This window comes from Chenopodium quinoa, unplaced genomic scaffold (genome assembly GCF_001683475.1).
Source record: "Chenopodium quinoa cultivar QQ74 unplaced genomic scaffold, ASM168347v1, whole genome shotgun sequence".
NCBI classification, from domain to species: Eukaryota; Viridiplantae; Streptophyta; class Magnoliopsida; order Caryophyllales; family Amaranthaceae; genus Chenopodium; species Chenopodium quinoa.
The window spans coordinates 2257257-2273947 of NW_018744367.1; the positions used below are offsets into that span (position 1 = coordinate 2257257).

The following is a 16691-nucleotide window of genomic DNA, read 5'->3' on the forward strand; positions in this document are numbered from 1 at the left end:
GATTATAATGACCCTAAGGCCATTCGGCTTGGACCACCTAGTGCTGCCAGGAAATTGCTATTTTCTACCCCTATGGCATCAGGTACTAATTCCCCTATGCCGAGATCAATATCTCTGAAAGCTGTGGATGGTGATGGTAATGGAAAGATGGTTTTGAGGCCTATAGCTATTCAGGGTGCGTATGATTATGTACCGGGAAAGGACACGGGTCAGATGTTCAAAGAGTCCTCAAGTGATGATGCTATTCTACACGATGTGGTTGATAATGTTGTTGTCCAGGCTGTTGATATGGAGGTGTCTGAAGGGCAAGTGCATGCTATAGAGTCGAAGAAGAGAAGATTAGATGCTACTGAGATGGCCTACCAGGGAGCAGAGGTAAATTGCCATGAAAAAAGAATGAAATGTAGTGTGTTTTCTGAAAATAATGTTGAGGCTGTAATTAAAGTAGGGAGTGTTGGGGATACCCAAACTCCCGAAAAACAATGAAAATTCTAAGTTGGAACTGTCACAGGATTGGCAACCCGTGGACAGTTAGGACTCTCCGCGACATGTGTTGGAGGGATAGGCCAAATGTTGTCTTTGTAATGGAGTCTATGATTGATGCAAATCGTCTTAATAAAATTAAAAATAAATGTGGTTATATTGATGGTGTTTGTATTAGCAGTAATGGGAGATCGGGGGGTATGGGTATATGGTGGAAGGATATTAAGGTGAATGTGATCTCGTACTCTTTACATCACTATTCTATTGATATTCTTAATGATAATAATGTTGCGGTATGGAGGGCTATTGGGATTTATGGGTGGCCGGAACAATCAAATAAACACTTGACTTGGTCCCTCATGTCTTCTTTGAAAGGTGAATGTAGCTTACCATGTCTCATGTTTGGTGATTTTAACAAGATTTTGAGTCCGAGTGAAAAGGAAGGTGGCTCCCAAAGGAGTGAAAGACTCATGGATGCTTTTCGTGAGGCTATGGATACTTGTACTATGCGTGATTTGGGGTACACGGGCAACATTTTCACGTGGGAAAGGGGTAACACCATGGATACTTTTGTGAGGGAAAGACTTGACAGATTTATTGCAACTGATGATTGGTGTACACTTTTCCCGAATTTTATAGTCAGTAATTTGCCCATTTTGAAGTCTCAGTCGGATCATGCTCCTATTATTTTATCTACGGATAGAACAGTTGCCGAAAATTGTGGGAGTACGGGTTATAAATTTGAAGCTCTCTGGTTGTCAAGAGATGAATGCAGTGAGGTGGTAGCACAGGGTTGGAGTGAAAGTACGGGGCTTAATATGGCAAACAGAGTGGCTATATGCAGTGAGAAGTTAGCTTCATGGGCTGCTTTGACCTTTGGTTCAGTAAGGAAGAGGATAAAGAAAGGGGAAAAAAGAATGAGGGAGTTAAAAGGGGGTGTGATGGATGGGTCGAACTTAGAGTTGTGTAATTCTCTTGCGGCGGAGCTTGAATCTTTATATAGATTAGAGGAATCGTACTGGCATGCGAGAGCTAGAGCAAATGAACTGTGTGACGGTGATAAAAACACAAAATATTTTCATCACAAAGCTAGTCAAAGAAAGGCCCAGAATAGAATTATGAAGCTACAGGATGATAATGGGATGTGGTTTGAGCAACGTGTGGATCTTGAAAGACTGATAGAAGCATATTTCACAAATCTCTTTGCTACGAGCTCGCCAATGGGGTTTCATGATGCGTTGGAGGGGATTGAGGAAATGGTGTTCGATGAGATGAACGAGATGCTGGATAGTGAACCAACTGCAGATGATATCAAAAATGCTTTATTCCAGATGCACCCCAATAAAGCTCCCGGCCCTGATGGTATGCATGCCCTCTTTTTTCAAAAATTCTGGCACATTGTTGGTCCTGATATAATTAATTTTGTGAAGAGTTGGTGGAGAGGGGATGTGAGTCTATCGGAGGTGAACAATACTTGCATTGTCCTAATTCCGAAGTGTGAGGCTCCGAATCAAATTTCTGATTTCCGACCCATTAGCTGCTGTAACGTGATTTATAAAATTGTTTAAAAAACAGTGGCAAATAAATTGAAGGTGGTGTTAGACAAGGTGATCTCTGTTAACCAGAGTGCTTTTATTCCAGGTCGACTTATCTCAGATAATGCACTTGTGGCTTTTGAAATTTTCCATGCGATGAAGAGGGGTGGGGAAGGGAAGGATGGAAGTTTTGCTCTAAAGCTTGATATGAGTAAGGCTTACGATAGGGTGGAATGGGTGTTTTTGGAGAAGGTGATGGATAAAATGGGGTTCTCAGGAGCTTGGATCGGAAGAATTATGAATTGCCTTCAGAGTGTCCAATTCGCTTTTAAAATAAATGGGCAAATTTCAGGGTCGGTCATTCCTACGAGAGGGCTTCGACAAGGTGACCCAATATCTCCGTACCTCTTTTTAATTTGTGCTGATGCTTTTTCTACTTTGCTAAACAAGGCTGCGAGAGATGGTATGATCCATGGAGCTAAAATTTGTCGTGGTGCCCCCCGTGTTTCACATCTATTTTTTGCCGATGATAATATCCTTTTTGCTAGAGCCAACACTATAGAGTGCTCAGTGATAGCTAATATAATTAGCAAATATGAAAGAGCTTCGGGCCAGAAAATTAATTTTGATAAAACTGAGGTGACCTTTAGCAAAAAAGTATGTTCTACTCGTCGGGCAGAAATTGTGAATACTCTTGGGGTTCGGGAAGTTAACAGACATGAAAAATATCTGGGTTTGCCGACAATAATTGGTAGATCAAAGAGAACTATCTTTGCAGGGCTTAAAGAGCGGCTTTTGAAGAAACTTCAGGGTTGGAAGGAGAAATTACTATCGAGGCCCGGGAAAGAAATTCTGATCAAAGCGGTAGCTCAGGCTATCCCGACTTACATGATGGGAATTCTAAGGATACCCGATGGAATTATTGAGGAGATCCACTCTCTTTTGGCTCGATTCTGGTGGGGGACTACGGGAGCGACAAGAAAGTTACATTGGCAGAAATGGGATGACTTGTGTAAACCAAAGAGTATGGGTGGTCTAGGCTTTCGTGATCTCCGTTGCTTCAATCAAGCTCTCCTGGCAAAACAGATTTGGCGACTTCACCATAACCAAGGTTCCCTTGTGCATTCTATTTTAAAAGCAAAATATTTTAAACATTGTGATGTGCTTGAAGCCTATCGGGGTTATGATCCGAGTTATACGTGGAGAAGCATATGGGGTGCTAAATCTTTGCTTCTTGAGGGGTTGAAATGGAGAGTGGGAAATGGAACTGATATCCCGGTATGGGAGTGTGCGTGGCTGCTAGGGAACTCTTTGATATGTGTACCTTCCCCATTGGATAGAAGTGATATGAGTTTGCGAGTCTGTGACTTGATTGATCATGAATCGATGTCGTGGCGAGAGGAGGTAATTTGCAATAACTTTAATGCTACTGAGAAAACTCAAATATTGTCAATCCCTTTATCATTTCGGAGTGTGAAAGATCGGATGTACTGGTGGCCTTCTAGAGGTGGAGAATTTTCTGTGAAATCGGGTTATTGGATGGCAAAACAAGGTCCTACTACAATCCAAAGACACCCACAAGATGAAATATGGCGAATCATTTGGAGATTGAAGGTCCCTCCGAAATTAGCTCATTTCCTGTGGAGGGCTTGCAAAGGCTTCCTGGCTGTGCGTGAAAGGTTATATAACCGTCACTTGCTTGTCGAAAAATGCTGTACAATTTGTGGTGAGGGTGATGAGTCGGTGATTCATGCCACCTTTGGATGTAAGGCCGCAAAAGTCATGTGGGCAGCTAGCAGTCTCAATTAGTTGGTTGCTCAAGCTCCTTCTGCCTGTTTTAGTGACAGATTCCTATGGTTAGCTTCGAAGACCACAAATGAAGAATTGAGTTCGATAGCAACATTAACTTGGGCTGCTTGGTGGTGTCGAAACAAAGCTATCTTTGAGCATGAATTCCCATGCCCCATCAGTGTAGCGTCGAACTTAGCCAAATATGTACATGAGTATGTAGACTATGCAAAGAAGGTATTCATGAATCAAGGAGTGCATGGACTTCCTGCTGCAAATGCTTGGGCTCGGCCTGATGTGGGTCTGGTGAAGATAAATTGTGATGCTCATGTAGGGAGGGACATTGGCCTAGGGGCTGTAATCAGAAATGAGGAGGGAAAGGTGCTGGCTGCTGCTGTGAAGCAGGGTGCTGCTGGGTGGACATCAGAAATTGCAGAGGTAGCTGCGTGTCATTATGGACTTCAGTTGGCAAGACGACTTGGTTATTCTGCTGTTGTGCTGGAAGGTGATGCATCCATGGTTGTGCAAGGGGTTAAGAAGAATGCTGTAAACTACACCCCCTTTTCTTTAATTGTTGATGATGTGTATGCTCTTTCTCAATCTTTTATTGCTTTCTCTATGTCTCATGTTAAACGTGCGGGGAATACTCTAGCGCACCATGTAGCTAGATGGAGTACTAGAGATTGTATTGAACTTGTTTATTTAGGTCCGTTTCCCCAAAGTCTCTTAACTCTGGTGGAAATTGACCTCCTTTAATGATACTCCGCAGTTGTTTTCAAAGAAAAAAAAAAAAAAGTGGTATTAGATTATTTTTTTTGATTTGTTGTTTAAATTAATTTTTTTACAAATATTTTTTTTATGTTTTGTGATGCAGAATCTTTTAATGGATCCAAACAAACCAAGTTTCCGTCAACAATTTTCTGGTTTTAGTGATGATTTCCTAACTAATCCCGAGTTTCAATTGTTCTTGCAAAGAATGGGCAATACGTCTTTGCAACCATCTCCACAGTATCAGACACCCACTCAGTTTCCCCTACGAAACCATGTTAATGAAGAATGTACACCTGAAACTGATCATGATAGCAACACACAATTCGATGAGAGCGAAGAGGACAGCGTACTAGAGACGCCGCAGTATCCTCCACCAGTTCCCAAACTGAAATCCAACCAGGTTGCTGCACGAGCGACTTGAATTTGGTCTGTTGCGGAAGATGAAACTCTGATTGGGTTGTACTTGGAGATCAGCAAGAATGCTATTAAAGGTACGAGCCAAAAAGCAATTTCCCTTTGGCGCGATGTACACGCAGCATATCAAATGGCTCATGCGGAGAAGCCGCATATACCTCCGCCAAGACCTATGAAGAGTCTGACGTCGCACTGGAGAAGATTGGCAGCAGACACACTACAGTGGATATCTTGCTATGATGAAGCGGGTAGACTTCCGAAGGGAGGGAGTGGTTACAACGAAGCTGACCGTATAAAAAGTGGGTCGAAGCTTTTTCATCTCGCCCAAGGTCGCAATTTCGCTTTTCCTCACGCGGTTGAAATGCTTAATAAAGATCCAAAGTGGAGGCCAAAGTTGAGATGGTCCTTGTCAAAGGAGGAAAGAAAAGCTGCTTGTGATGTTGAGGAGCAAGGTAGTGCTAGAAGTGGGAAGAGGTCCAGAGATGATGGAGGGGATGAAACCCTTACGGATGGTTTTTCATCTAGAGGAATACAACGACCCGAAGGTGTGAAGAAAGCAAAGGCCAAGCGTAAAGGGAAAGAAGTAGCTTCAGAAAGTGGTTCGTCTGAGCTTAGCGAACGAATGAAGGAATTTGCTACAATTCGCGAAAGGGAGGCCATTCTGAAGGAAGAAAGGATCAAAATTGAAAAGGATAAGGAACAGAGGAAACGAGAGGAACTTGACAATCATAAGATGAGAACCATGTTTGATATGCTGCAAACTCTAAAGAATTCTCCTACGCCACCACTTCTGAAGAAGAGTCGTACAAGAATTTTTTACTCGGTAAATTACAGGGCTTTTAAGCATGTTTTGTTGTAGTAGGTGTACGCTTGTATTAGTTAAGTTTTTAATTATGCGCAATGTAGTCTTTTATGTTTAACTTGTATTAGTGGTGTGTTTAATTTCACTATCATATGTAATCTTGTATTCTGATTTTCCAATATTGAATGACAAGTTGTTTAACAAGTTGATTTCAGTTGTCATTGTTACCGACATAATTTCATTCAATTGTTGTCATTGGGTAGTCACTTTTTTTTTTTTTTTCTGATTTCACTTTAACTTTGGGTCATTCATACCAACATAATTGCAATAACTCTTTGTCATTTAGTAGTCACATTTTTTTCATTGTGTAGTCACATTTTTCTGAATTAACTTTGTCATTATGCTTTAACTTTGGGTCACTGATACCGACATAATTGCAATAAGTCTTTGTCATGGTGTAGTCACATTTTTCTGAATTCACTTTGTCAAGATTTGTCATTGTTAACCAGCATAGTATACCTATTCCGTGGCTGAAAATTTGATTGCTTTAGTTGGTGTGGTCATTCAGATTTGTAACCACATATTCATTTGATATATTTGCTATATATAGTAGGCATGGCACATATCCACAACCACACCAATTCATAAAATCACACTATTAATACATGATGTATTCCAGAGCATCATCAAGTTCAAGTTCAAGTTCATCTTCTTCAAATACTGAAGAATATGATCAACTCGTTGATGAACTCTTCACATACCAACCCCCATCTTTCCTCATGCCCCAAACACAATCCCAACGTACTTCAAAAACACGTAGAGGGGGTACAAATAGAAGAGATAGGGAAATGGGACATGCCAGGCTGTTTAATGATTATTTTTTCGATAATCCTGTGTACAACACCACCCAACTTAGAAGAAGATTTCGTATGCAACGAGCTTTGTTTTTACGTATAATGAACAAGGTCGTTGAAGGTGATGTTTACTTCTAGCAGCGTAGGGATGCAACTGGAAGGTTAGGCTTATCACCTCTACAAAAATGTACAGCCGCGATAAGAATGTTAGCCTACGGCATCGCTGCAGACGCCATGGATGAATACGTTCGAATCAGTCAGTCAACCGCTCGAGTTTCCCTTCAACGTTTTTGTGCCGGGGTCATTGATCAGTTTGGAACCGAGTACCTGCGAAACCCTACAACTGATGAATTGGCCCGGATACTGCATCAAAATGAACTGCGTGGTTTTCCAGGCATGATAGGCAGCATTGATTGCATGCATTGGGAATGGAAGAACTTTCCAACGGCTTGGAAAGCGCAGTACGCCGGTAGGAATAAGAAAGCAACGCTAATACTGGAAGTCGTTGCGGATCAGGATTTATGGATATGGCATTCCTTCTTTGGTATTCCCGGATCTTGTAATGATCTTAATATGTTGTACCGTTCACCAGTGTTTGATGAGGTTCTGCATGGTCGAGCTCCTCCGGTAAATTTTACAGTTAACGGCGATGAATACAACATGGCTTATTACTTAGCCGACGGCATTTATCCGAAGTGGGCAACTTTTGTTCATGGTATCACATTCCCTCAACTGGCAAAAGATAAAATGTTCGCTGACCACCAGGCTGCTGCTCGAAAGGACGTTGAAAGAGCTTTCGGTGTTTTGCAAGCTCGATTTGCAATAATACGAAAAAGGCGTACGATGAGGACATATTGCGGGACATAATGAAAGCATGTATCATTATGCACAACATGATTGTTGAAGATGAGCGCCACAACTACACTCGAGCCGAAGTTCTAAGAGCCTTTTTCTACGAAGAAGATCAACAAGAATTAACACCAGCATCAATGTCTACAACGCCACCATTTGAATTCAATGTAGGCCGACCTACCGACTTTGACTTTAACGCATTTCTACACCGAAAAGCTTCCCTCCGTGATAGAGAAATTCATCTATCTCTGAAACGTGATTTAGTCGAACATATTTGGTTACAATACAGGCCACGTAATTAGGAAAAAATTAGCACGACTTTAGGCCAAGTACTCTGGCCTACCTACTTTTCCGTACGCAGTCGAGTTATTTTTTAATTGTTGTGTTTTTTTATTTCCTAAGTTTAATTACGCATGACGTTGCAAATGTAATTGGCTTCTAGTATTGTACCGCTTTTAAAATAAATAAAAACATTTAAGAAATTTTGAGCTTTTTTTTTTACAATTATTTCATATAACGTACTTAATTTAACGACAAATTTTAACGATAAAAAATACAAAAATAAAAAATATAAGTTACACAAATTTAAACTAGTTTTTATTTATTTGGAGTAATATTGTTAAAATATAAATGAAATTAATAAATAAAGAAGTGTTGTGTAGGAGAGAGAAAGTAATGGTGGGGTATTGAAAAAGTAAGAGAGAGAGAGTAGTGGGTGGGCATTTTTTTTGCTCACCATTGGGAGAGAAATTGTGAAAAAAATTTGCCCATGGGCAAAACTGATTTGTTAAGAGAGAAAGTAGGTAGAGAGATAGTGGGTGGACATTTTTTTTGCTCACCATTGAGAGTGGTCTAAGGGAGAGCTCACGAAGTAGTCAAACTTTGAGGATTCTGATGAAGTGGTGTAAGATACCATCATTTTCTTCAATCGCTTAAAGTGGTTTGGCTTGTGTCTTCCCCAGGAACGACATAAAATTATTTTGGCCTTAAAACAATCAATACAAATGAGGATCACCTCTAATGTGGTAAGGAAGTCACAGTGTGGGATTACCTTCACAAATAAGCATGTAATAAGATATCCTCAAAGTGAGGTGTGTCCAAGAAACCCCTCTGATGTTTAAGTTAGTACATAGACAAAGAGTGAGATGCCACTAAATATTAGCTTAGGAGTGCAAAACAATATAATTAAGTAACCTGTTGGAGGAATTTGAATAGTTATCTATATGTAACACTTGTGGGCTTACATAAAGATAAGTGTTCTATGGACATTTTTGGGCTGGCATACCTCCTTAGGGTATTGGGCAATTTAAGCTAAGGGCCTTATGTTGGTTAGTTAGCTAGGGTTGGTAGTTTGTTGTGTTTGAGTTCACATATGTTGCCTAGGCCCAAGTCCTTTAAGGCCTAATTCTGTAAGGCCCAAAATGGGTGGACCATTTTGGTACCCAAACACAAATAAGCCATTTACCTTATTTGCCCCCCTAAGCCTATGCTTACAAACGCCACTTAACTTTCAGAAAATCCGAGTGTATATTAAATATTGTAAGACGGGTATATAGCTACACTAAAAATGATCAAAAGTCAACCTAATATATTGATAAAACAAAATTCCACCTTAATTTTAAAATCCAGGAGGCTGGTTGATACTTCAATTTATAAAACATAAATATAAAACAATTAAGTATTTACTATACGATCGTACACTTTTGACGAACAACTCTCATCAATTTTATTAAATAATGTTTTCCTTGTCTATAAGGATAATATGACTGACATTGTGGTTGCACTTTCTATCCACACTTTCATCTGTTGGAAAGAGAGGGGAGACTTTGCTATAGAGTGAGCAACTACATTACAAAGATAGAGATGAAAAATTGAAGCTAAGCTAAATTTTTAACTGTATTGTTTTGGGGTTTCCTGATGTGTCCTGTGGTAAAGTTACAACTCCTAAATTGGAGCCGATTTTTTGAAGTTCCGCCTCCGACGATCAAGTTAGTACCGGACAGAGTGAAGTATATGCGGAAAGTAAAGTAGCTCTTCTCGGATCTCGAGATCTAAATGATTTCACTGTTATTAGAACAGGTGAATGATGTCTGAAAGTGACTGATTTGATTGTAATAATGATTCTCCTTCCCAATGGTAGTAAATGTCCCTATTTATAGGGCATGGGAGAACGTGCCCTTCCTTAGGTAATTTTTACCTAGGAGTTTGGGCCGCGCCGTTTTATGGCGCATTGGGATTTGGGTCTATAAAGGCCGCCATTTTCCCTCATAATTACTGTGCCACGTGTCTTATCTTGGGTGGCTCATTTTGAGTGCCACCTAGGGTGACACATGTCTAGAGTATTTTTACCCTAAACATTTGCCCCTCACAAGGGTGACGTGGCAGGCCACTTGACGCCTGTGACACTTGCCAGGCGTTCAGAGGGTGACGGTTATTTTAACCGTTCACCTTCCCTTTGCAATTACAAGAATGCTCCCACTATTACCCCTCTATAAATAGTGATTTTACCCCCCTCATTTTTGTTGTTTTTTCGTAAAAGTCTAGAGAGAGAAGCTAAGATATTTTAGAGAGAGAATTTTGACTCTTTGCCGTTTGTCATTGTCGTTTACTAGCAGCCGGTCGCCACTTTTTACAAACTTTCCACAAACTTCCAAAGGTAACCGTCTCTCTCACTCTACTCTTTCTTTTATTATTTTTGTTTCATTTATGCCGCTTGTTTTTTGCATTTTTTCGAATGTTTCACAAGCACACACGGCATGACCTAGGACATTTGTCAGCCGGCCACCTGGTACGGCTAAAAATAGAACTAGGGGTGTCGCCTCTCCTCTTTCGGACTCCTCCTCTTCTTATGCATCCGACCTTCACTGCGTTTGTGCAGGACACTATGGCTCAGACAAAAAGAACAGCCCATGGCCCTATTGATGATGATGGAGACGACACCATTGAAGTGTCGAGAAATGAGATCTCTATTACCCACCCGGCCCTCCAAGTACGCCGGGTGATTCCATTTTACAAGAGCCTGAAGAAGAGTTCGGTTCTTCGGTGAACGGGTCCTAAAGGGGCTCAGAAGGTTCACACCAGGTAGCGTTTGATGCCGGGGGTGACAGTGCCGAGGAGACGGCACAAGAGGAGGATGAAGAAGAGGGAGAGGTCGCCTCCACGTTCGGAAAGTATGATCCATATTGGGTTTCTATGACGGACAAAGTGTACAATGTGATGAAGGACAACCTTACCGCTTACCAACTTACTCACCACATAGGTGAGGGCTACACCATCTGCATGCCTCCAGCAGGCGGCGGGTCGGTGGTTTGGGAGGACACCCAGCCCAACTTCGACCGGTATTTTGGTTGATATGAGGCGGCTATTAATGCCAGCCTTCTCTTTCCCCTTCACGATGCAGTGAAGGAAATTTTGAGGGGCTACAACTTGAGCGTTTGACAACTTACCCCCAACTCATGGGTAAACATCATGGGTTACGTTGCCACCTGCGAGATGCAGAACATTTCGCTCGGCTTTGAGGCGTTTGCTCAGATGCATTATCTGAGCCGAGCTCTAGGCGGCGGGAACACTTGGTACACCCTTACCACCCATAAGGGTTACCTAATGACCTTGGATAAAAATTCCAAGTGGAGGGATTGGAGAAACAAGTTCTACCTCATCTTCTCCCCCAACCAGCAGGAAAATAGGGAGTTCAACAAATGGAACCAGAAGCCTTACCTTCTGGGTAGGAAGGATCACCTTCCGCCTGTCCTAGAGTAAGGTTGGGATCAAATCCTAGAGTCGGACATCTTTGATGCACTGAAATATACATACACACACACACACACACACATATATATATATATATATATATATATATATATATACATATATATACAAATATATACACCTATATATATATATATAGAAATGGGATCATGTGACAACCCACCCCTTAGGCGAGAACCCTCTTAAAATAAGAACCAATCTTACACCATCAATTTTGAGATTATGGATGGCTGAGATTAATTATCACTTTCCCATGCATTTTCTTGGGAACACGCATTTCAGTCATTGGTACATGCTTTTTAATTTTTTTTCCTTATTTTCTGCATTGAAACACCGATTTATGTACTATAAAACCAAGAGATTCAGCCATTGAAGAGAGAGAAAATGGAAAATCTGGTTTCATTTTAATTTAGCCATTGAAGAGAGAGAAATGAAGGCAGATTTCAAATGAAGATTTCTCTCTCATAAAGAAAGCTTTTGAAGCGATTTTTTTTTTAATTTGATTATTTTTTTTTAGAATAAGCATACAAAATTTCATAATTTTTGGAGTTCGTTTGATTTTTTTTGGGTAGAATTTTCGAAGTAGTGCAAAAAAGGAGCAAATCTGGAAAGACAGATTTCAAATGAAGATTTCTCTCTCATAAAAAACCCTTTTGAAGCGATTCGTTTTTTGAATCTGCTTATTTTTTTGTGTAGAATAAGCATACAAAATTTCAGAATTTTTGAAGTTTGTTTGATATTTTTTTGGTAGAATTTTCGAAGTAGTGCAAAAAAAGAGCAAATCTGTATGTGGTACAATAGTTGAAAATTCTGGAACTACATATTTAAAATTCGAAAACTAGGGGCATATCATGTAATTGGAACACTAGTTCTTATATATGGAACAATATATAATATTTATGGGACAATAATTCATATTTCTGGAACAATATAAATTGTATTGACAATAACGGGCATATCATCCAATTGGAACACTATTTCATGTCTATGGAACAATAGACCATATGTGTGATACAATATTTCAAATTTCTGGAACAACATAATTAAAATTCGAGAACTATGGGCTTATCATGTAATTGGAACACTAGTTCATAAATATGGAACAATAGAACAATAGAGCAACATAATAGTTTATATTTTTGAAACAATATAAATAATATTTGAGAATAATGGGTATATCATGTCATTGGAACACTAGTTAATATATATGGAACAATAGAGCATATGTGTGGTACAGTAGTTCAAATTTTTGCTACAACATAATTAAAATTCGAGAACTATGGGCATTTATTGTTGTGTATATATTCCTATTGGTTCTCAAACATGTATACTTATTGTTCTTAATTAGACAATTAATTTTTGTTTTTTAAGAAAAAAAATGCACATTCATGAAATAAATCTGCGTATTTTGTTTACAAAATTTGCATATTTGATTTTTAATTACTTATTTTATTGTATTAAAGGAATAATTTTGAGATGTTTCAAAAGATGTTATTATTGTTTCAAAAAGACTTGTCATTGTTTCAATTAAAAAATGTAATGTTACATTAAATTATGTTGTCAACGTTATGTTAAAATGTAGTTGAAGTGTACGTTAATGATGTTTCATAAAATATATTAAGTGTTTCAATTTATAATATTAATGTTTCATATATTGCTTGTTTCATATAGTTAGGCTCTATATGAACTAGGTTTACTGTGATTTCTTATACCTTATTGATGTTTCAAAAAACATACCTTATGTTTCATTTTGTACTATTTATGTTCTATAAAATATATGTATTGTTTCATATAATAATGATATTGTTTTATACATAATATAATATTTCATTCGAATATTATTTATATTGTTCCAGAAATATGAACTATTGTCCCAGAAATATTATACATTGTTCATACATAAGAATTAGTGTTCCAATTACATGATATGCTCATAGTTCCAATTACATGATATGTCTCACCATATTAATTCTTATGTATGAACAATGTATAATATTTATGGGACAATAGTTCATATTTCTGGAACAATATAAATAATATTCGAATGAAATATTATATGAAACATCAATGATTTTTATGTATAAAACAATATCATTAGTATATGAAACAATACATATATTTTATGGAACATAAGTAGTATGAAATGAAACATAAGGTATGTTTTTTGAAACATCAATAAGGTATTAGAAATCATAGTAAACCTAGTTCATATAGAGCTCAACTATATGAAACAAACAATAATATATATGAAACATTAATATTATAAATTGAAACACTTAATATATTTTATGAAACATCATTAACATACAACGTTGACAACACAATTCAATGTAACATTACATTTTTTTAATTGAAACAGCGACAAGTCTTTTTGAAACAATAATAACATCTTTTGAAACACCTCAAAATTATTCCTTTAATACAATAAATTAAGTAATTAATACTGTTCCAATTGGATGATATGCCCGTTATTGTCAATACAATTTATATTGTTCCAGAAATATGAATTATTGTCCCATAAATATTATATATTGTTCCATATATAAGAACTAGTGTTCCAATTACATGATATGCCCCTAGTTTTCGAATTTTAAATATGTCATTCCAGAATTTACAACTATTGTACCACATACAGATTTGCTCTTTTTTTACACTGCTTCGAAAATTCTACCAAAAAAATATCAAACAAATCCAAAAATTCTGAAATTTTGTATGCTTATTCTACACAAAAAAAAAACACATTCATAAAAAGAATCGCTTCAAAAGGGTTTTTTATGAGAGAGAAATCTGCATTTGAAATCTGTCTTTCCAGATTTGCTCCTTTTTTGCACTACTTCGAAAATTCTACCCAAAAAAAATCAAACGAACTCCAATAATTATGAAATTTTGTATGCTTATTCTACACAAAAAAATAATCAAAATAAAAAAAAATCGCTTCAAAAGCTTTCTTTATGAGAGAGAAATCTTCATTTGAAATCTGCCTTCATTTCTCTCTCTTCAATGGCTAAATTAAAATGAAACCAGATTTTCCATTTTCTCTCTTTTCAATGGCTGGATCTCTTGGTTTTATAGTACATAAATCGGTGTTTCAATGCAGAAAATAAGGAAAAAAAATTAAAAAGCATGTACCAATGACTGAAATGCGTGTTCCCAAGAAAATGCATGGGAAAGTGATAATTAATCTCAGTCATCCATAATCTCAAAATTGATGGTGTAAGATTGGTTCTTATTTTAAGAGGGTTCTCACCTAAGGGCTGGTTCTCACATGAACCCACCCATATATATATATATATATATATATATATATATATATATATATATATATATGTATGTATGTATATATACACATATATATACATATATACACATATATATACATATATATAAGTTTTCTGCACAAGTTAGTTACTTCAGACGACGACTCCTTACTGCCCTACTTCTTCTAACTTGCTTTTTAATTTGCAAGAGGGTGAGAGCAGGTTGCCTCCCAAATCTTTACAAAAGATAATGAAGCGGAAGCCGAATGGGGAGTCTGGCCAGTCGTCCAAGGCAAGGAAGATCGGCTCAACTCAAATGGTCCCCATCATCAGCCCCTCTGGGAAAGAGGATCGCCCTACCACAGCCGATAAAAGCACAATCGGCTTTGGCTTTGGATTAGATCTCTCAGGAGCACTTACCTCAAAGGCAACAAAGAATGGCCAGCCACTCACCACCGCTCCTAGTTTGGCAGCAACAGGTGGCATCCTGGACAACCTGAAGTCCAAAGAATCAAGGGTCGACCCTTCTCCTCAAGGTATAGTCGGCACTTTTTCGCCGCCTTGGCCCATGGGGGTCAAGTCATTTCAACATTCTCATGAGTCACCAAGATCAACCGGGAGTTCGCTGTCTATAGGATTAGCTTACTGCTCCTACTTACAAAATCTTCATTCTGGTGCAGATGTCCCTCCTAACTGGCCGGACGTCCACCAATTTTCTAAGAAAATGTTGAGATTGATCACCAAGACCGAGAGGCTGATATCCCTGACGTGCAGTCGGTTAACTTCAAACGCATCAATGCCTTGTTGGCTAAGGTAACTTAGCTTAGTTAAAACTTTCAACGTTCTTTTGTTGAGAGCCGGTTGAACCCTTGGTTTGCCGTTTTGTCTTGTGCAGGCAATTCTAAGAGTGGACAGACTCAAAGTGTCATTTGCGCGCAAGATTGAGGAGGTAAGCGATGCCAAAACTCGGGCAAAGTAGGCGCTTGATTCTGCTCAGTATCAAGTTATGGAAAATGAATTATTAATTAAAGAAACTCAGTATTCTCAGGCGTTCGCCAACATCTAGTTGCGAGCGGAATTGGAGGCCGCTTAGAAGAGAATTTCTGAGCTAGCGACAGAGATCAAGACGACCAACTCCAACCTGGAGACCCTCCTGGATGCCGACATTGAAAACACCCAGCTGCGGGCCCAGGTGGAGTTGTACAAGTAGCAGCTTGCCAAGCGTCCATTAATTAGCGAGCGACTATTCAGGTCGAGCAAGTCTGGCTCATTGAGGAGAATGAGGCCGACTACACTAAGCGCATGCATCATGCCTGGAGCCGGGCCTTCCAAGATGTTGACTTTGAGTACGTCGGTTTGCGATATGAATATGCACTCAATGCAGAGCAGCTGGGTTAGCAAGCGACCCCGTCCAGGAGGAAGAGATCAAGGAGATCGATGGAGCTGGGGGGCAACTCAGCCTAACTGAGCAGCCAGTCAACCCAGCCCATTCAAGATTAAGCTTTTGTCCTATTATCCCGGCCAGAGTGTCGGTTGCTTTTCCGGCCTTCGTGCCGAGTATCCTTGTACACTTCAACAATATTTCTGCTACTTATGCCGGTTGCATAACCGGTTTAAAAATTTGTTAATTTCGCCGATCGTGGGTTCGATTAACATTTAAGCTTTTATGAATATGTCGACCATGTTGTCGATTTTACTTCAATTTTTCAATTTGTTTGAAGTTTTTACATTGTATATGCATGAATTTGACTAAGTGTTTACTTGCCATTTTCTATACATGCGGTCTTTAGTGTACTAGATGTTCTTGCCCCTGGATGGCTGTTTTGGTTGGTTTCAAAAATGAATTGATTGACTTAGGAATTTTTTATACTTAAAAAAGAAAGTCAATCAATCCCTACTGTGATTGCCCCAAACCAAGCGGACAACCGTCCATCGAGCAGACGGTAGATCGGTTAGCTATCAGACGGTTTCTAACAATTTCGGCTCCATTGGACAGTCGGTTAGTTCTTGGTCGTCTGAGTTGCAAAAGTGAACAAATTCGCTAAGTTTTAAACTAAGTCTTTTAGAGTAGCAAGTACAGACAACTTTTAACCATCTTTACCACCTTAGGTAAGCGCTCTGATCCTAACCGTCTGTATCGCTAGACTTAATATAGTATGACAGGTGT

General features: G+C 38.8%; 3 protein-coding genes across 3 annotated transcripts; all 3 read left to right on the forward strand.

Annotated features, from left to right (window-relative positions):
• The first annotated feature begins 482 nt into the window (after nt 1–482).
• On the forward strand, nt 483–4998 carry LOC110696441. Its single transcript, XM_021873728.1, has 4 exons — nt 483–1845; nt 2059–3783; nt 3880–4502; nt 4681–4998. The coding sequence occupies exons 1-4, from the start codon at nt 483–485 to the stop codon at nt 4996–4998; spliced, it is 4029 nt and encodes a 1342-aa protein (XP_021729420.1).
• Nucleotides 4999–5121: 123 nt separating this feature from the next.
• Nucleotides 5122–5850, forward strand: LOC110696442. Its single transcript, XM_021873729.1, has one exon. The coding sequence runs from the start codon at nt 5122–5124 to the stop codon at nt 5848–5850; it is 729 nt and encodes a 242-aa protein (XP_021729421.1).
• Nucleotides 5851–6851: 1001 nt separating this feature from the next.
• LOC110696443 lies at nt 6852–7514 on the forward strand. Its single transcript, XM_021873730.1, has one exon. The coding sequence runs from the start codon at nt 6852–6854 to the stop codon at nt 7512–7514; it is 663 nt and encodes a 220-aa protein (XP_021729422.1).
• The last annotated feature ends 9177 nt before the right edge of the window (nt 7515–16691 follow it).